At 37.0% G+C, this 20,527-nt stretch overlaps 1 protein-coding gene across 2 annotated transcripts; it reads right to left on the reverse strand.

Annotated features, from left to right (window-relative positions):
* Positions 1 to 3,655: 3,655 nt before the first annotated feature.
* Positions 3,656 to 19,959, reverse strand: ankrd52a (ankyrin repeat domain 52a). Of its 2 annotated transcripts, none has more exons than XM_079848212.1 (28): positions 19,790 to 19,959; positions 19,075 to 19,158; positions 18,789 to 18,867; positions 17,629 to 17,699; positions 16,111 to 16,311; positions 15,201 to 15,288; positions 14,921 to 15,063; positions 13,803 to 14,015; positions 13,581 to 13,659; positions 13,375 to 13,489; positions 12,611 to 12,693; positions 12,173 to 12,290; positions 11,890 to 11,958; positions 11,549 to 11,689; positions 11,405 to 11,467; positions 10,821 to 10,932; positions 10,631 to 10,702; positions 10,313 to 10,514; positions 10,138 to 10,225; positions 9,020 to 9,137; positions 8,714 to 8,933; positions 8,542 to 8,629; positions 7,986 to 8,072; positions 7,721 to 7,866; positions 7,532 to 7,614; positions 6,859 to 6,941; positions 6,557 to 6,648; positions 3,656 to 6,237 (listed from the first exon to the last, which is right to left on the reverse strand). In XM_079848212.1, the coding sequence occupies exons 1-28, from the start codon at positions 19,814 to 19,816 to the stop codon at positions 5,987 to 5,989; spliced, it is 3,216 nt and encodes a 1,071-aa protein (XP_079704338.1). In that variant the 5' UTR covers positions 19,817 to 19,959; the 3' UTR covers positions 3,656 to 5,986. The 2 variants fall into 2 exon arrangements, with proteins under 2 accessions (XP_079704338.1, XP_079704337.1); XM_079848211.1 differs by having other exon boundaries at positions 8,542 to 8,632; positions 19,790 to 19,928.
* Between the last annotated feature and the right edge of the window lie 568 nt (positions 19,960 to 20,527).

Below are 20,527 nucleotides of genomic sequence, written 5' to 3' on the forward strand. Positions count from 1 at the left end.
TGCCATCTTTCCAGTAAGCAAGAAGTATCGATAAGGCTTTGACACCTATCACAGTTTCCACCAAGTCCATTGTACATTCCACAAGAAAGTGCCACTTATGAAGGCAAAGCAGGAAGGAGTTCAAATTTATACAATCCAAAAAACATAAATAAGTGAAATTAAATACCCTGCTTAAAGGAAGAAAAAACAAAACATGATGGATTATGTAAGAGGGCATTTTCCTCCATTAAGGATACTATGGCGCACAAAAAAGTTATTGCACTTCAGTCCATTTCAGGTGGATACTTTGACGTCAATACAACATAGAGAAAAGGAGTCATGCCAACATTCTACAAGACACTGGGTTACAACTAATCTCCAATGCATTACCACACAAAAACGACACGGCACACGTCTACTTCACTAAGAGTTCACACTTTGTAAAACTAAACACGTTTTTTTTCCATACAGAGTTTGAACAGGTCACTAGCTAGAACCGATCAAATGTTTTGCCATTACGGTTGAATTAAATTTACAAAGGTTATTTATTCATTTGCGGTGTTGTGACAAATTTGATCGCAGGTTTTGATGGCTCAAAAACGCAACCTCGTGGATGGTGGCTATTTCTGAAACTTACAACAGTTGTTCATTCATAAGGCTCACTAAAGGTGTTTAATGGAAGACCATACCCTGTGGCATGTACTTGATAACAAAAGGCACAATCCCACACACTCGTCACAAAGTGTAGTACTTTAAAGAGATGATGAAGATGCTTGCAGACTCCAAAGAAATAGCAGCATGCCACGCAAAGCAGTCATTTTCTCAACCGAAGCCAACAAGCAAGTGAGGTCGGTGTTAGATTTACAGATGAACTTCTGAAGGTCCGTGATCGGTCAGTGAAGCTCTTGGGCTATCTCTGGTGGCACTATGCAACTCTGTGAGATAAAAAGAAAATATTCCTGCATAGCTTTTTTTGTTTGTTTTTTTGTTTTTTTAAATATGAAAATGTATTTTAAAGGGATCCCTATGTGCCCTGTCAGATCAGCCATTCAGTCAGGCTCCGATGGTCTTCTAAATAGCCTTATGAAAACAAGCTGCTGGCGAGAACAACAAAAAGCAGCTTTTTTTCTGACTAGATCACTCATTGCAGATTTACAATTTGAACTATTAGCGCTTATAAAGTAGAAACATGAAGTGACACTAAGCCAGGGTGAAGGACATCATTTAAGTTCAAGAGCACCCCTTGAAAACTCCAACGTTTCCCATTTCAAGGCCTTGGAGCGTGACCTTAGGATTCTAGTTGCATGGATCATGCGTAGCTAAAAAGCCCACCCAAATTACATGTACCAGTATTTATAGCACGATAGATTTTAAGGACTGCTAGTTGATGAGGTAAGATTGCCACGTCAAGGCAATACCGACCACACGTGAGGAATTACATCTTGCACATCTTGTGCTTCTGTTATTTACCTTGTTAGAAATATTTGCATTTATAACGATACACAAGTTTTACAACTTAAATGTTTCAATCAAGACACTGAAAAAAAAAATGGGGACAAAATCTGACCTGTTTTGTAAAAAGAATTCACCAATGGATTATATTTACTTATTTTAGATGTAGTTCCAAAGTCGTTCCAATACGGATTTTTTTTTCCCTGCAGACTTTCATTATGATGTTTTCATAAGTCACATTCAAGTGTGAAAATCAGTACTTAGAAGAACTAAATCATGATTTTTTTCTAGTTTCATGGACAAATATTAAAAATCGAATTATTTTTTACAGCTAAATACGCATACGTGTTGAACAAAAACACACTACATTTCTCATTTTTCTATAATCTAGTGCAAAAACTCCTAATAAATTCCATGAAAATGATTATTTTTAGGCCAGAAGCCAGTATGGTACATCTTTCAGCAAAACAACCTGTAAAACTGTGCTTCTTATGAATCTCATCGAAATGAGATCCCAGGTTAACGACAAAATCTCTCAAGTGCTGCGACTGCTGAACTATACCATTTCCTCTTAAGGCAAAAAGTTGGGAGATAGACAAAGGTTAAATGAAACAGGTGTTTTGAGTATTGCCTTAAACGGATGTGTCTTCAAGTAGTAGGGACGCTGAGGTCCGCTGAGGTAAATCAGACATTCTGTCAGCCATTAATACCTTAGCGAGAAAAACAAATGATATCGGTACAAATATGCAAGGATGGACATACAATAAGGACACTGAGTTAGCTACAATTAATCTGCTTTCCAACAAAATGGTTACAATTATTAGACAACTCTAGTTTACAACTGCCTGCAAGTAACTGCAACCATTATAGCTTGGTCAACAGGCAATGAAAGCTGGCCCTTCATAGCAAAGTTGCGTAAAAAAACGAACACAAAAAGCTCCTTAAACTGCACATTTTGTTGATCCAGAAGAAAACAAGAAAAGCTAAGTAAATGTGCCATTTTGGTAAATTTCAAATTTGCCCTTCAGTTAATAATGAAATTAAGGCGTTTCATAATTCCATTGCGTAGACATAAACCTCATGTTATCAATGGTTCGTGGGTTTGATTAATTACAATGGAAGATTTCGAAAATATTGTTTTTAAAGGAGCCGTTGACTGAATGACTCAACTCCGGCTATTCAATTAATAAGGGCAAATGTTAAGTTATGGCTTAGCCATGAAAGCTTCCACTTTAACAAGTGGAGGGAAGCTCCACTAAGAGTTAACCAGCCCATCAGTATAGCTCAGTTAAGAATATACTGGCATTTTGAGACAGTCTGATTGTGAATATACTGGCATTTTACAATATATATATAAAAATGGGCACAGTAGCTTATGTTAGCTTGGACTTGATTTTTTTTTTTTTTTTGGTAATGGTCTTGATGCACACTCAAAAACTGAACCCAAGGAATCATTCATTCACATTTTACAAATGTGTCAAAATGAAAAAGGGAAAAGAACAGTTATGGCACTAAATGATTTTAGGGAGGAAACTCCCCTTTATAAGTTATACTCTACCCTAAAAAAAAAAAGTCTTGCCACTTTGTGACCGGTTCCCTTATTGTTCGAACACAGAACACCAGATGCACCAACTCAATCTATTAAAAGTTCTGAAAGGGTTCAGTTCCAAAGTTCCTGTCGTCAAGTTAATTATTTAAATCGCCAACTACTGCATACAAGATTTTCACCAACATCGAAGCAAGCTGCTTTTATCACGGCATACATTCGACGAAACAATTCAACAATTTTAGTGCAATGCCAATAAGACAATTAGAAATTTGAGGAATTAAAACAAGAAGATTTTAGTTTGTTTTGGCTGGATAAGAATTATTATCGCTAATAAATAGACAAAGATCACCTCTAAAAAAAAATAAAAATTAGCTCCAAGATACAAACCGAAAGCAGCACTTTTTCTTGCACCAAATGAAATGTATCACTAATCACAGGCTCCACGGGCACTTGTTTTTCGAACTCAACTAAGTGTGGTATGACTAGCTAGACTAAATTTATAAATAATAATTTGTTTTTTCTACAACTATAAGCAGAATAACTGGCAGTGCAAAAAACTTCCAAGCTCATAATCAACTTGCACTTCATTATCGTACCCTGTGCTGTCTATACACGCGCTACTTCCCCTCCACCAAACCCCAGCAAAAGTTAGTGTACGTGATAAAGTCAAGATCAAGTACAGGTATATAAGCTTGAATTAAACTCCCACAAAGGAACTTCCTCTTAGTCAAGTTCAGAAATATTTCCCAGGCAAAACACTGATATAACTTGACTAATTTGATTTGCACGCATGCAAGTAGAGGTCAGATATTTGCCCATTTACAGCTTGTGATAGATGCAAAAGCGTATTTTTCCAACCTTTTTTGTAACTGAACAAGCAAGTGCTTTATATCAGGCTAGCGTAGAGTGGAGAATCTTGTTTAAGCAGCCAAAAATTGTCATTACAATGACGAAGAGGTCATTTCATAAATCAGTATAAATATGCTCTCCACACATCTAACGTTACGGTTTCATTTTTCTACGCACCTTCATTCATCAATAAAATATCAGTTACAATACTACTATATCTACATCGCTAAAATCCTGATATACTGTAGTGAAAATAATAGTATTGGTATAATTGAGAACAAGTCCACATTTCATGCCTGAAGTATGCATTAGTTCGTAGATGTCTTGAATTAAGGGGAATAGATCTTCCTAATTGTAAAAAAAAATAAAAAATAAAAAAAGATGCTTTTGCTCGTTTAAGAAAAAAGAAATCCATGGCAAAATTAAAAGCCCTTTCAACTGATTGTCTCATTACTGACTGAGCATATATTGCCTGTTTGTGGTGCACAAAAAAAGGGATGTTTCAAAAACACTCATTCACATGTTGTTATTTTGTGTTTAGGTGCAAAAAACCTAAAGGAAGCACAATCTTAACTTTATTAATTAATCTACCTTTGGCAATAAGGAAGCATTTTATATAGAGCAGGGGTGAATATTATTAAAAAGAAAACAAGGTTTATAATTGAAAAGATAATGCTTTTTTTGGATATCTGCAAGTGCCTAATAAAATGCTATTTAGAAATCACGCAACTTTGGTCATACCCATGACTGCTCCCCAACACCATAAACAAATGTAAAAAGGTCCAATCAGCCTCAACACTTCATTTCTTGACATGTACACTCCCCCAAGTGGGTTCTGATACATGAATCAAACATCCATCTATTTAGCTAATCATTTCATAACGGATTATAGTGAAATACTCAACTCATGTTTCACTAGTCAAAGCACCATCTCAACAACTTTGGGGAGTGCATATGGTGTGTTTTACTAATTGGACACTAAATAGTCAAAAATTAATTCAGTAGGCACTATGAAAGCAACTCCACACTTAATATTAGAACAATAAACGAATAAAGCAGTAGATTTATTGAAGATATTTTTTACGAGGCCCTGCCAACCCAAAACAAATAAAACCGAAGGTCCCAAGGAGCAAGTACTGTGTATGACGTTTGCATCTGTAATGACATTTGTGCTTTCTATACTTCCTTAGTGTAGTATCTTCATAATGTTTTAAACGCCCAAAATAATGACACTTTAAACTCCTCTTTCTTCTGCCCACCTGCAAACAGTGATCTGGACTACCTATTACCTTTATTGTAAACCTAATATGAATTTACCCATCCAAACACTATCCCTTTTCTCTCTAACAGTAAACAAGCATTATATTATATCAGACCCCTCTACCAGGAGGTCATTGGTCTTTTGGCTTAAGGTAGCATGGTTTCCCTTCTGTCAAAATGATTCTGTTAGGTTGTTTGTTTTTTCCTGATCTGTGCTAAATCAGATTGCACCTCACATAAAAACCTCAAAAAGTAAGAATCAAGTATGGGATGAAAAACTAGGACTGTTGCGCAAAAGTGGATGTCTCACACACAGCGCAAACACGCACGCACACACACAAACATACACACAAGACCACTATCAAATACATGGTCCCGCAAATTCATGCAAATCTAGTGTAACCCGTTTAAATTGTTCCTCAGGGCAGGCTGTAAATTCCTATGCAAGGCCACAGCGTCACGCAAATAGGAGGCATGATATGGAAACCCATCCATTATCACTGTTACCATGGAGACACACAGCTGCATAATTCTAACAAACCGAGTCAAATCGACTGCAATGAAGAAATAAAGGACTGACTCGCCAGTGATGGATACTGGTTCGAATAGATGGCTTAGATTCAGATTTTAGACTTATTAGACTCATATTGAATGGACAGCATCTAAGATGGAGTCAGGGGGTGGGAGGAAAGGGAAAGTGGGGGAAAATAAATAGAAATAAATAGCTAAATTTGTCCTCTCGTGTTCGCTCTCTACTGAGACGTGAAGAAAAGCTCTGATACTGGCACAGGAGGGATGTGTGGCTGTAATTGCATATAGGTGTATCTAGGTGTGTAGAGAGGACCAAAACAAGCGACCACGCGGGGCTTTTTTTTTTTTTTAACAAGTAAGAACGCCTCACTCGGTCAAGCAGCCATCCAAGCCGATGGTAGCACCATGGCGATCTTTGCCGTAACCATGGTGAAGGCCTCCATTGGGCAGGGGGGGGCAGGCGGCGGTGATGCCACAGTGCTTGAGCAGGTTGAGGCTGGGAGAAGAGGGTGAGGATGAGGAAGGTGTGGAGGAGGAAGGCTTCATGGTTGACAGAATGAGAGCTAGGCAGTCAGCAACAGCTTTATTGGATGCGCAAGCCAGGGCTGGCGTATGACCTGTGACATCACAAAAACAGAGACATTTAGAAGAAGAAAGAAACGCATACAGGTTTGGAACAACTTGAGGGTGAGTAAATAATGACAATTTTCATTTTTGGATGAACTATCCCTTTAATCTGGCCAAACTATACTGGTGATAATCAACAGATTTGCGATGTTCAGAACTAAAATCAATGTGTAAAATTTGTTACTAGAATGCAAACTTCAACAGAATTAACATTTGTCCCACCCACGTTGTCATTTACTGCTGTGAGCAACTAACAATTTTTAACCAAAATCACAAAACATGAATTTTCCTGTTGTTTCCTGGTCTTACCTTCCTCATCCACTGCCAGCACTGTGGCTCCACGATTCAACAAGGCCTGAACCACGGTGGCCAAGCCATTCCTGGCGGCAATGTGGAGGGGCCTGAAATATAGATACAATTAAAGTTACAATGCTAAAAGGTTTGCCAAGTTTAAATCACATTGGGACAAGGTGGTGTGTATAATTACTGTCACAAAGGTAAACAAAGCCCATTTGCTGCGTCAGGATGCTCAAACAAAGAGCTGATAATGATACAGAGCCATGCACAACCTTTAACTTGTTGTATTTGCAAACTGTGACAAAGATACTCACATCTGAAGCATACTGTTGGTTGCGTTTATGAGGATAGGGTTGTGGATTTCCTTCAAGATCAGCATGGCACACATTTCATGAGCCTTTAAACACAGTAATATTCACAATGTTAGCAATACACACATTTGACAAGTCTAAACAAGTTTTTAAAAATATAAAAAAATGTATTTAAGGAATATCGATTTTTCTTCCATGTTTTAATTTTAACTTTAACAGTAAATCATTTCATTTGATTACATTTTCAAACATTACATTTATCAAATTAAATTAAAACAGACAACTATGAATAAAAATAAAATAAAAATAAAAATTTCATGTAAAAAAAAAAGTAGAACATTTAAAAACTAAGAAAAAAAATAAACCATTTCATAGATCCCTATTATTGTAACAATAAATTATTACAATTAATTCAATTTATTAGACATGCTTTTTGATTATTAAATTTTAAACAACTCATTTGTACAAAAATAAAATAAAAACTAAATTTGTGAAAGATAAAACATAATATGGGGGAAAAAAGAAATTGTGCCCTAAAATAATTTTGTGTTGTTAAATTGTATAAGTTTCATGATTTCAATGCATGTGACATGCTTTTTGATTGCTAAAATTTAAATCAACCATTAAAACGGAATTAATTTCATTAATTTCCTAGGGCCCTAGCTATGTCTGTTACCTTGCTGCAGGCCAGGTGCAGGGCAGTGTTCTTGTTCACATCCAGGAGGGACAGGTCAGCTTTGGCTCTGTGCAGCAGCAGGGCTGCATACAACAATGAAAACATCTGTTAAAACTAAGGAGTCATGTTTTACAATGTCTGAGGGTTTCAGTCTGGGATTACTCATATGACACATGGTGAAACTCTTACCTACGGCACCGCTTTGGCCATTATCGGCGGCCACCATCAGTGCAGAACGCCCTGAGTGGTCCACGGCGTTGATGTCAGCTCCGTGCCGCAGAACCAGCTGCAGCCCAGCCACGTCCTCAGCAACTGCGGCCGCGTGAAGCGGGGTCCTGGGAGCAAGAGGTCAGAACAGCCATTTAGCTAGTACAATTTATGAAATGGTTTTCAATTTGTAACTATTTGACAGCTACTACACAGCAGCTGTATTTAAATATGTACTTGCACTAACCTTCCTTTGGCATCCCTGATGTTTACCAGCAAATTACAAACACTGGATTCCAACAGCAGCTCTGCAGAACCACTATGGCCATTAATGCTGCAATGGGATGACAAGAACATGCAGCATGGCGATTAGAAAATGCATGCCTTAAATTATTTGCTGCTCATGAAACGATATTTTTGTGGAAACCATGATACATATCTCCAGGATTTGTTAATGAATAGAAAGTAAAAAAAAAAAAAAAAACTGCATTTATTGGAAACAGTAGTGTACAATGGGGTAGTACTGGGCCAAAAAATTGTTGCCAAACCATTATTGCTATTGCTGACAAAGTTAAATCTTAAGCAATATCAGTCTAAACTGCAAATATAAAAAAATAAGCAAAAAATGAAAGGATTAAAAATAATGTAGAGTGAATAATAACTAGAATTATTTATAACATGACTTTAAAAAAAAAAAAAAAAAAAGAATTCCCTGACTTTTTCCGTCTTTCCATGCATTATTACAACATTGAAAATAAGTACACCACCTTTGAAACTAAAAAGAGAAATACTTCAATACTCACAGAGCACAGTGCAGTGGGGTGAAGGGGTTTCCCTCCTGGATACTACATGGTTTAAGTTCAAGTAAAACGTCCAAACAGTCTTCATGACCTGCTTCACAAATAAAGCATGTCACTTAATTAACCAAATATAGTTTTAGTAATGTTAAGGGGCTCATAAGGTCTGATCTCTTACCGTGATAGGCTGCCCAGTGTGCGGGTGTGTAGCCGTGGCGGTCTGTGATTGGGTCGTGGGGATGGGAGTGGTCAGCAGCAGAAAGAAGATTGGAGAGAATGTCAGCATGGCCGCAAGAGGCAGCCAGATGCACCGCGGTTCGCCCCTGAAAATCTCTGCTGAGGACTGAGACATTGTGGGACAGCAGGGCGGTTATACAGTCCTCCCGACCCATCACCGCCTACAAAAACAGTCCTGGTTAGAAACCCCTCACATCATGAGGACTACGACGCATCGCAAACTTTAGTAATGTTTTCAGGATCTCACCCCTCTGTGTAAGGCTGTTCTTCCTCTCCTGTCTCTCATATCAGGGCAAGCTCCTCTCTCCAGCAGCAGATGCACGCAGTCAGTGTGTCCACCCAGCACTGCCAGCATTAGTGGAGTTCTATGAAGACAGGGAAACAGTGAGATCAACAACTCTAAGCTGAAAATGCAAATAAGATGTAATACAGTTTTGATCCTTTTTCAGCATTGTTTGGGAACGTTTCAGATTTCTTTATCTGTTTAAGAGGATCTCTTATACAAAATGAAGTGCTATGCATTGCTTGTTTTGTTTTCGTTTATTCGAAAGTGCTGGTTTTGTGTTTGTCGTTATTATGGTTCTTTTTTTTTCTTTCTTTTTTTTACAAATTACATACAATCAACTGGAATTAATAATTTGTCTTTTTTGTTTACATCTCTGAAATGTATATGGTATGAACAAGTATGATTTCAGTAAATAAACATCGCACAGGGTGTGACATGAATAGTACTTAACTAAAATCTTACAAATGCTTACATATCTCTTTTTGATTTGTAGCTTTTAGTATAGTAACAGATCATATTTATTGTTATTATTTGGAACATTAGTAGAATATTATGCAAAAATAATGAATATTGAATTGCAATGTGGTTAGAAATATTATACCTTTATTTAACCAGGAGGTCCCATTGAGATTCAGAATCTCTTTTACAAGAGAGATATATATATAGTTATAATATAGTTATTATATATATATATATATATATATATATATATATATATATATATATATATATATATATATATATATATATATATATATATATATATATATATATATATTATTTTTAATAATAATTCATTAATTTCAATATTTTTTGCTATATTAATTTAAAACAATATACATTTAAAAATACAATTATATTAATATTATAATACAAACTCAACAGTATAAAAAATTATATACGTTAATGAGCTCATTCCAAATTGTTGCATATTTGGGTCATTATTAATTACATTATGCAAGATGCATTACTTGTCATCTGTTTTCTTGTGTATGAATACTGAATGCTGCGATTAAAAATTAGATTTTTTTTAAAACAAATATAAAGAAAGCGTAAATGAGCCATGAGCTCATACGTACTGTCCCTCCGCGTCTGTAACATTAACAAGATCAGCTCCTCCCTCACTACAGAGCAGCATCCGCAGACATTCTGAGTGGCCGTTGGCAGCTGTCAACAAACAAACACAGGGATGTGTCAAACTCCCACACAATGATAAGTTTCACAAGCTAATTCACACATACATATATTCTGTACCTGCAACATGAAGAGGGCCCCATTTGCTGCAGTTTTCCGTGAGCAGGCAAGATGCTGATTGGCCGAGCAGGAGTTCTACGCAGCGGGCATGCCCTCTTTGAGAGCCCACATACAGCACAGAGCGCCCCACCGGGTCACACGCATCCACACACGCTCCAGACTCAATTAACACTGTGACACATTCCCAGTGACCAGACTCCACCTGATAGGAATAATCAATATATATACATTGCACCAACAGGGGGCAGAGTTCTGCAGAATTACAGAATATCTGCTGATTTATATGTCCTGAATAAATAGCTGTTGTTTCGTTCGTACCGCCAAGTGTAGTGGGCTGACGGACCCATTGCTTTCATTGTCTCCAAGTGTGTTGAAGCACATCTCCAAAAGCTACAGAATAAAGAACAAAAAGTGATATAGCATATATCAAGTGTTAAACTTTGATTTTTAGCATTTTTATTTTTATTTTTTATCAGTGAACAATGCTAGAGTGAAAGGTCAATCTCACCAGCTCCAGGTTTTGTTTGTTGCCGTGGGCCGAAGCATAATGCACAGCACTGTATCCTTTAGTGTTGCACAGAGATGGATCAGCACCATTATCCAACAAATGCTCCACACACCTATAAGTATCAAAATGTATGGGATTTAAAGACTGAAATAAGCAGTAATAACCCAAAACAACTTCTCATACTTACACAATACAGTTCAAAAGTTTGGCATTTTCAATTTTTCAATGTTTTTTAAAGTTGTCTCTTATGCTCACCAAGGCTTAATTTATTTGATTAAAGCTTGTGAAATATTTTTGCAATTTAAAATAACTTTTCTATTTTATTAAAATGCAATTTATTTTTGTGATGACAAAGCTGATTTTTTTTGCATCATTACTCCAGTCTTCAGTGTCACATGATCCTACAGAAATCATTTTAATATGCTGATTTGGAAAAACAGTTGTGCTGCTTAATATTTGTGTGGAAACCACAATACAATACTTTTTTTCAACCAGGTAATAGGTGCAAAGATGAGTCACAAAACAATAATAATAATAAAAAATTGTGGGTGTCAAATTCAGGAAAGAAATATTTGTGGACTTACAGGAAGGATTCCTTCTCCCCATCTTCTTGGTTCTGATGGGTGCTGGCATGGGGTCGATCCGTTCTGAGAAAGACACCAGACATTAGAACTGCTGTGTACACCGTGAACTATTATATTTAATAGATGCGTGTAAACGCATTTCACCTGCAGAACGCAGTCGATGCAGCCGAGTAGTGTAGAGGAGTACAGCCAGAGCGGTCGCGCTCGTTGACCTCTGCCCCCGCTCCAACCAGAACGACCACACACTGATACCTCCCGTTAGCAGCCGCATAGTGCAAAGGAGTCCTGAAGGAGAGACACAGAAATTCTAACACTTAACATACAGGTGAATCTCATAAAAAGATATATCCACATCATATTTCAAGTTAAAATAAGAAATTATACTTGGCAAATAAGTTGGCATGAGGATTCTTTTCATGAGGCACACTTCAGATGTGTTCATGACCAATTACAAGCATCCCATTTTATAGAAAGAAGATGTGTACCTTCCAAACTTGTCCTTCTTGTTCATGTCAGCTCCACTGCTTAAGAGCAGGTTGAGACATTCAATATTTCTGAGTAAAGAAAATAAAGGATAGGCATGCATAAATAAATCTTTTACACATCTTTTTCAATTACTTTTAGATGGTGGCTGTTGAGTGGCATCTGCAAAATGACCTTGGTTGGCATTTGTGTGCATAAAACACTGTTAATGAGGCCACCTGAAGCCTGAAAAAGTGGGCCAGTGGCTTTTTAAATAGCCCATTCTAAGTAGAGCTGCAGTCTCACCCTCCAGAGGCAGCAGCGTGTAGACAGGTCCTCCCAAAATTGTCTGGGGTGTTGATGTCAAATCCGGCCGAGAGCACGTGTTCTTTACTCATTGACAACACAATGCTGTAGAGCTGACCTGCAAAAGAGACGCGCACACAGTCACTGCAATGATAGTTAGGGGAATACACTTTCATTTTCACTGGATGTGCATCAGTCTTGTGAAAAGCAGTTAATAAAACAAAACAAAACACACACAAAAGTACCATGGCATCATCATAGTATTACTTGAATCACTGTGTAAATCCATTTGTACATAACATGAAAATCATTTAGTACCATTTTGTTATAATCAGTGCATTTGTGTAAGGCACAAGGACATATATATAATACAGACTAAGGGACAAAATCATTTTCCTTTGGCCTTTACTGTAATTTGTAGGGAGTAAGTGTGCATACCTGAGGAGAGTAGCTTACGACAACAGTCAGAGGACCCGTAGAGCACAGCTAAGTGTAGAGGAAACATCCCATGAATCCCTTGTCTGTAGAAAGAGGACAAACAAGCTAAGTATTTCACTACACATGCCACAGAAGCAGATTACATGCAAATTAACAAGAGATTGGAATCAAGTTTCTCTGTAAATGCAAATTCCTTGTCTCTTGTGTATATAGAGTGGGTTAAGCTATGCCACTTTTAACTCAATTGTTAGAAAGACAAGGAGAAATGAGATGCATATAAAATCATAAAGCATCTATAACATGAGGCCAGAAAAACTATTTATTAATGCACAATTCCATTGCAATGTCTTTTTTGCTGCATAATATTCACATTTTCATAAGCAAGAGAGAAGTGCAATACGAATATCTAAATGTAGTGGTACAATTCTCAACATTTTGTGGTGATTTGTAACACTAATACTGAAAATCTAAAATAAATATACTAAAATAAACTGAAAATCTAAAAATTAAAGCTAATCTAAAACATTAATAGAATACTATAATAGTATATACATTTGACTAAAATAACACTGCTTTAGCCTCTCATATACCATTTTGCATAAATGTTTAAGTAATTCATGATCTTTAGCCAGACAATTTGCTTAAGATTGTATATGATAGAGACATTATGCACAGTTGCATACATTTAGGAGACGATCTTACCCCAACCACTACAAAAAAGACCCAAACAAACAGTCTCATTCAACAAACGCATGATTCTTTACCTGGCTGTGTCAGCACCGTTTGTCATCAAGGTGCTGATAAGCAGCTCGTGGCCGTACTTAGCAGCAACATGAAGAGGTGTATTGCCATATCTGTCCACACAATCTATTTCCCCACCTGAGGAGACAACAAGAGGAATTACGGGGTTTAAATATTACAAAAGGAATTCGAAATCAAGTGGAAAAGTAAAGAAGGAAAGAGAACTTACCATTCTGAATGAGGATCTGAGAGCGAGTGAAACGTCCATGAATGGCTGCCATGTGCAAAGGGCTTTTCCCTTCTTTACTCTGCAGAGAAAAAAATTCATATCTGACTTAAAAAAAACCACACTGTCTTGCTTAAAAACCCTGTGAAAGTGTTAAAAAAAGTAAATTTAAATCATCCAATAACAGGGTGGTCTTAATAAACTAATCCCATTCCCTATCCAGACCTGCATGTTGACATCAGCACCGTTGTTGACCAGCAGTTCCAGGCAAAGGGCCCCATTAGTGGACACGGCAGCCAGGTGAAGGGGCGTGTAGCCACGGTGGTTGGGCTGGTTGACGTTTGCCCCACGGTTCACCAGCTCATTGGCTACGGCCTCCTGTCCCGTGTAGCAGGCCACATGGAGAGCAGTGTTTCCAAAGGCATTAGGCTCATCAATCTGAGTAACAGACACCATGGCATAAAATATTCTGTAAACCATGAATCAACCACATTTCTCTTCCGGGAACATAGACAAAAAAATATTAATGACTCATCCTGCACTATACAGATTTTTGCAACCACCAAGCAAATCGTGATTCGTGACTGTGTATTAACCAGTGCTGGGGTAAAACATTACAAGTAAATGGAGTAACATGCAAACCTGCAATAATACGTTAAATAATACAAACTTACTTTATGTATTTAATCTCACTTTATTAAACAATGTCTTTGCTGCTGCCCTTTGATGATCCAATTCAACCATAATCCAGAAAGACAGCACAGCTGAAAGGTTTGTTTGAGCTGCGCCTTTTACTGTACAAGTGTGAATATGCATTTCCTTCAGCCCGAGTTTTATTCATTTCACTTTTGGTGTGAAAGGGCATTTACATGTGCCAAGAATATAACACTTGGTTTTTTGTTAACAACAACCACAAACAAGCAAGCCCAGCCGGCAAAAAGTAACAAAAGCATTGCAACAGGTTACTTTCCATAAATGTAAGGCAATTAGTCACGCAGTAACAATATTGTAATGCATTACTTTTAAAAGTAACTTTCCCCAACACTGGACATAACTAATTCGTACTGATCCTTTTTTTTATTGAAAAGTAATTTGGTTACCTGACAAATTATTTATGATATTCATGGTAGCTTGTTTCAGCCACAGAATAACATTTTTTAAATAATAATAATTAATAAAAAAAAAACACACAAGATAATTTGACTTTTTATCTCACAATTCTGACTTTATTTCTCAGAATTGCGAGATATAAACTCACAATCACAAGATATAAGGTCAGAATGCGAGATATAAACTTGCAATTCTGAGAAAAGTAAAGTAAAGTAACAATTGTGAGTGCTGACCTCGGCTCCATTGCGTAACAGGTACTTGACCACATCGACGTGGCCACTGGCAGCAGCAGCGTGGAGAGGGGTGTATCCCCGCTTATCCTTACAGCTCTTATCTGAGCCCTGAGACACCAGCAGCTTAACCACCTCCAGATGTCCTGGGAGAAACAAACAGGTAAGTTTTACTAGAATCACCGCTAGCAAAATATGATGAAACAATCTAACACAAGGAAAATTACTATTTAGCTACAGAAAACAAGTAAAACACTTCAAGGAGATCCAAATATGGACTTACCAAGGTAAGCTGCCCAATGAATGGGTTGCCTGTCCTTCTTGTCACTGGCACTCAGATTGGCTCCCTTGTTTAGCAGCAATTTAACCATCTAGTTGGCAGCAAAAGCACAAAGTAACATTGTATCTGTTTAATCAAAACCATCTGGGCATTAGAGGCACCCATTAGAAATTAATTTAAAAAACTTTTGTCAATTTTAACATAATAAAGGCCTAGATTAAAAAAAACTGGCACTAGGGATGTAAAAAGTACTAGTACTTCAGTACCATGTTGATTTCTATATTTTTTTTATTTTAATGATACCAATTTTTGCAATATTGAGTACTAAATGTACCAAAAGCAATATTATACTGACGATCTGTATGGCACTTTTCACAATACATATTGTTTCAAAGCAGTTTTACAGAAAATGCTTGTTTAAATGTTCAGGAAGTATTCTGTTATCAGCCAGAGATAAGGGCGTTAAATGAATGTCCATATGGCAGTAATATACAGCTATAAGATGTGGTTTTAACATCATGCATTCAGTTAAGCAGACACAATGAACACGTTAGGCAACAAATATATATATAAACTTTCAATTATGACTGTGCACAAAATTTGCCGTTATCTTGAATAATCGCAATCAGGAGATTAATAATCGTGACAGGCCTAAATTGTAAAACATTTACTGGCAACTACTAGTGAAATTTGGTATTGTGACAACTATATAAACATTTCCAAATGAGGACCACAGACTAAATGCAGCAAAGGTTACCTAAAACAACTACAAAGAAAACTGAAATATCTGTATTTGCTCAAATAGCAATTTGCACTTTCACAGCCTTGTGGAGTGCTGTAATAAAAGATGTTGAGGATTGATGGCCCACCCTGTCTTTTAATGCAGTGCATTAGATGACTAATTCCACCCTACCTCCTGGAAACCACTCTGAGCAGCATGATGCAGGGGCGATCTGCCCGTACGATCGGCCATATTCATGCTGGTCACATGGGGCAGCAGGGCCTCGACACAACGCGTGGCTCGGTTGGCTGCCGCAATGTGCAGTGGTGTCTGCCAGAACTTATCCCGTACGGTCACGTCAGCTCCCTTCCTCAGCAGCAGCCCCACAGCCCTCTGGGTAAAAAAACAAAACAAAACAATGCATGAATTATATTAAATTGCTCAAATGCTAAACAATGGCATGAGTAAGCGGTTACTCAGACTAAGCCTCCACTCAAGCATATAAGGCTATGCTCAGACTAGGGTTGTCAAAAGCACCGGCACTTCAGTAAACAAGTCGGTACTGAAATTTTGAAAACGTGACGATACCAGCATTTCTGTAGTACCGAGTATATTCGGTACCCACTAATAGGCAACTGCTTTCTGTTGCTTCTGTGTTTATCCAAGCGCAGGGCTCCAGATCTGGTGTACAGCTGAAACAAACTGTTGCATTATTTTCCTGTTATCACTGTAAAGCTGCTTTGAAAAAAATGTGTATTGTAAGAAGCGCTATATAAATAAAGATGACTTGTCGAACGTTTTTACTAGGAGCACTGTAGACGATATATACCACAATACATACTAGTTTCTGTGAATATTAAACTACAAAAAGACTTTTTTTTAGTGCTCATTTAGCACACACACACTCTGAAGCAAACGTGACGCTCGCAGGGTCTTCAGTCTCTATTGCCTCACGATATGAGGACATGAATGCATGAACTTCATCTCCACAGCCGCTCTGAGTCACTTTATGAGTATTTTACCGTTTCATTTGAGAAAAACTATCGCCATATCATACACAGACACACAGAAACTCAAAGATCTTCACAGCAAACTGTCAAAATAAAGGTTCGGTTTAACTTGAAGAAATTGACAGAAATAATTATATTAGGCTACTGTTGTACAGTAGATTTAGCTTCGTCTCAATGTAGTAATAATAATAATACTACTACTAATAATAACATTAATGTGTGCATACATAGGTTACTTATTTTTCACTTGATCTTTTTATAAACAATGTTTACTTTTAAACAGCATGTAGCCTTCAATGTTTACTTATGATTACCATCATAAATTATAAACTTATTTAATTTAATTTAATTTCATATTTAATATAATAATAGATAAAAAAATTGAAAAATAGTTCCAACAGATTTTGCTGTGGTACTCAAATTGTTACAGAGAATCGTACAATTTTAATGGTATTGGTACCGACTACTGGAATTTTGGTATCGTGACTTACCTAGTTCAGACTGCAGGCAAATCAGATATTGCCTTAAATCAGGTCGTTTCAGGCAGACTGTCCTGAAACAGTCTGCCTGATTTGCATTTCAAACCGCTTCCAAATGTGGAAGAAAAAATAAATAAATTCTGACTTCATGTGGTGTTTTTTGCTGGATAAAACTAGATTTTTGCTAGCTGAACATAACGTAAATCACACATGCAGCTTACCTCATTTCTGGAAGCAGCTGCTCTGTGCAATGGTGTCAGCCACACATGGTCCTTTGCATTGACATTCGCACCTATGCAGTTAAGTGAAGTAAAAAAAGAAAGAATGAAGTTAAAAAAAAAAAAAAGAGAGACAAATACTAGCAATTAAGTACCATCTTTCTACATTGTAAATTCCATTCATGAATAAAGGGCATTGTGACATGCAGCAGAGCTGTGACAATTTACACAATAATAAAAACATGGACACATTTTTATTAAAACCCTTAGTAAATTAAAGTGTGTAATTTCCATCAGCAAATGAAAAGGCAAAAATAATGATTGTTTCCAAACAGGTCACAAATTCACGCTAATGTTGCAAATGTCTCCCTTTTGCTACTGTAACAGAAAGTTACAATTTACAAATATTAAGATCCCAAATACACGTTAATCTCACAACATTTGCAAAGATGGAGTTTACGTGAAGCAGCATTTACTTTATTATACGTATTATATAACACAATATTATAAGCTGCACACAGATGAGAACATACTGGAGAGCTGCTATATAGGAGAAATTCTAAATGAAAGACACTGACACTATTTTCCAAGTTTTATACTGTAATTTACAGTATGTTTTATACTGTAATTTGTAATTACAGTAGTAGATTACAATTTACTTGTGTCAAGTAACAGGCAAAATATCAGAAATGGCACATTCCACAGACGGGAATTCATCAACCACATTATTAGACTGTTTTCTAAGGCTGCATGGATTATTAATACCATTTAAAAACCATACTATAGCATAGTGGTATGGTAAATTCACAAAGGCTGCAATTCGTCATTCGTCGCATATGTGCATGGTCTCGCTAGCGTAGAATGGCGGAGGGAGGCAAAACACAAAAGCAAGTAATAAAAAATGCACCCACTCTTTTAAAATTCACAGCGAGTATATAGGGGCCTGTAATTCATTATTAGCTTTTCATCAACTCTCAAACCCCCATTAAGGAAACCTTGATATAGACTGAATTTAGGCAAATGGGCCATAAATGTTACTATTTCATGCATTTGAGCAAGGCTTGAATTCTGTATTGACCAGTCAGCATTTGAGACCAGAACTATCCATTTTACCAATAAAAACATACTACATGTGGTGGCAGCAGTGCTGTATAACTTCATACCTGCATTGATGAGAAGCTCCATTATATTAACGTCCCCCAGCCAGGCAGCAGCATGAAGAGGTGTGCGGCGCTCTTGGTCCTGACACGAGAATGGAGGGGAAAAAAAGGTAACAGATTTTTTTTTTAAACTTTCTTTTCCACACTGGCTATTTTTTACAGGCCCACACAGCCCATATGTGCAGTCATTCAGAAAATCTGTCCGTTCTTACTAATATTTTATGCCATCACACAAGCAGATGATGCACATAATTTATGCTCACACAAATATATGCCATTCAGAACATACCAGTGCATTGACTTCATCTTTCTTGTGCAAAAATAACTTCACTTCTTCTGCATTTCTGTTAAATATGGCCTGGACCAGAGGCGGCTGGAGAAGGAAAAAAAGGTGGATATTACGAAACTGCTATGAAATATGACAACAAATTTAAAACCTTTGTTTTTAAATACTTCTGAGTGCATAACTTTGAGGTGAGGTGTATAGCTGTATAATTATAATCAAATGATTATCACTGAATATCATTAACAAGCTGCAGCAAATCAACACACATTGCTATTGTATCTACGTAGATGGGATATAACGTTATATATATGCGTACAATGTTATTATATAAAGACATTTCCTAAATAGCTTAGTATTTGTTAAATAGGGTAATAAACATGTGCGTTTTAAAAACATAAACACACAATAGATGTTTTCCTATGCGGCTGGCTGACACCCAGCTCATTAGGCTAGCTGGCTAACGTCTGGGCGTGATAGAAGGGATATTTTTCATTTATAACCCCTCTATGGTAGTCCTACCCTCATTATACGGTGAACCCGTGAGGTTTTTACCAAAATGAATAACAAAAAACCCACGTTTTGATGCAAGAACTATAGGGGAAATAGGATAATCCATCGTCGGGAAGCTAGCTAACATATCAGGCTCTGCATACAAGCGCAGAAAGCGAACAACAATGTGCTTGATTTATGCCACTCGTGGAGTTTTAATATCCCTCACCTGGTCTGAAATATTGAGTACCCCCATCTCCCTGTGTCAGTCGGGCCGAAAGTCCCTCATCAGTAAAGAATCGAGGCTGGGAAACCAAGACTACAATCTTGTGTTGCGATTATAGACGTGATGAGTGCGTCTTTAGCTGGTGAGGCAGTTGAAAATAGCGACACCAGCGTGATGGCCGCCCGCTGCAACACCTTTCAAAATAAATGTCCGTGAGCTAACCCTCGCGAGGGACCCCTCTATAAAGTATATTAAAAAATATAAAGTTAGTTATGTATTTCATTTATAAAAAAGCTTTTTATCCTGTGCATGAAAGCTTGATATTGTAGGACTACTAGAAAGTATTCACTGTGTTGAATTAAACATTTTTCTACCAACTATTAGACAGTGTTAGAAAAAGTCACTTTTAAGAGTAGGCTAATGCATTACAATATTGCGTTACTTTCTAAAAAGTACCTAATTGCAATTACCATTCTGGATTGCAGAAGAATTGGAGGCAGGAAAAGAAAGTTCAACACTTTTACTTGAACTTTTAACACAAATGTGATGTTTATCTAAGTAATTTTTGCTTATTATTATGGTTGAATTTGATCATCAAATGTCAGCAGCAAAGACATTGATTAATAAAATAAGATTAGGCAAAATTAGCCTATATTTATATTATTTAACATATTTAAATATTCTGTTTTTGAGTAAGTGAGATGAGTAAATGCTTGCTCAGTTTAAGGGCTGTTTGCACGT

This window comes from Squalius cephalus, assembly GCF_949319135.1.
Source record: "Squalius cephalus genome assembly, chromosome: 18".
Taxonomy (NCBI): Eukaryota; Metazoa; Chordata; class Actinopteri; order Cypriniformes; family Leuciscidae; genus Squalius; species Squalius cephalus.

What these genes read in the sequence shown, in the direction of transcription:
- ankrd52a (XM_079848211.1), bottom strand. Translation starts at nt 19,816, where the DNA reads ATGGGGGTACTCAATATTTCAGACCAG. An exon ending in CAGCTGCTTCCAGAAATGAG is followed by an intron (nt 16,312 to 17,628) that starts GTAAGCTGCATG and finishes TTTTTTACCCAG; the next exon opens with AGGGCTGTGGGGCTGCTGCT. An exon ending in GAACAGCCTTACACAGAGGG is followed by an intron (nt 8,934 to 9,019) that starts GTGAGATCCTGA and finishes CTGTTTTTGTAG; the next exon opens with GCGGTGATGGGTCGGGAGGA.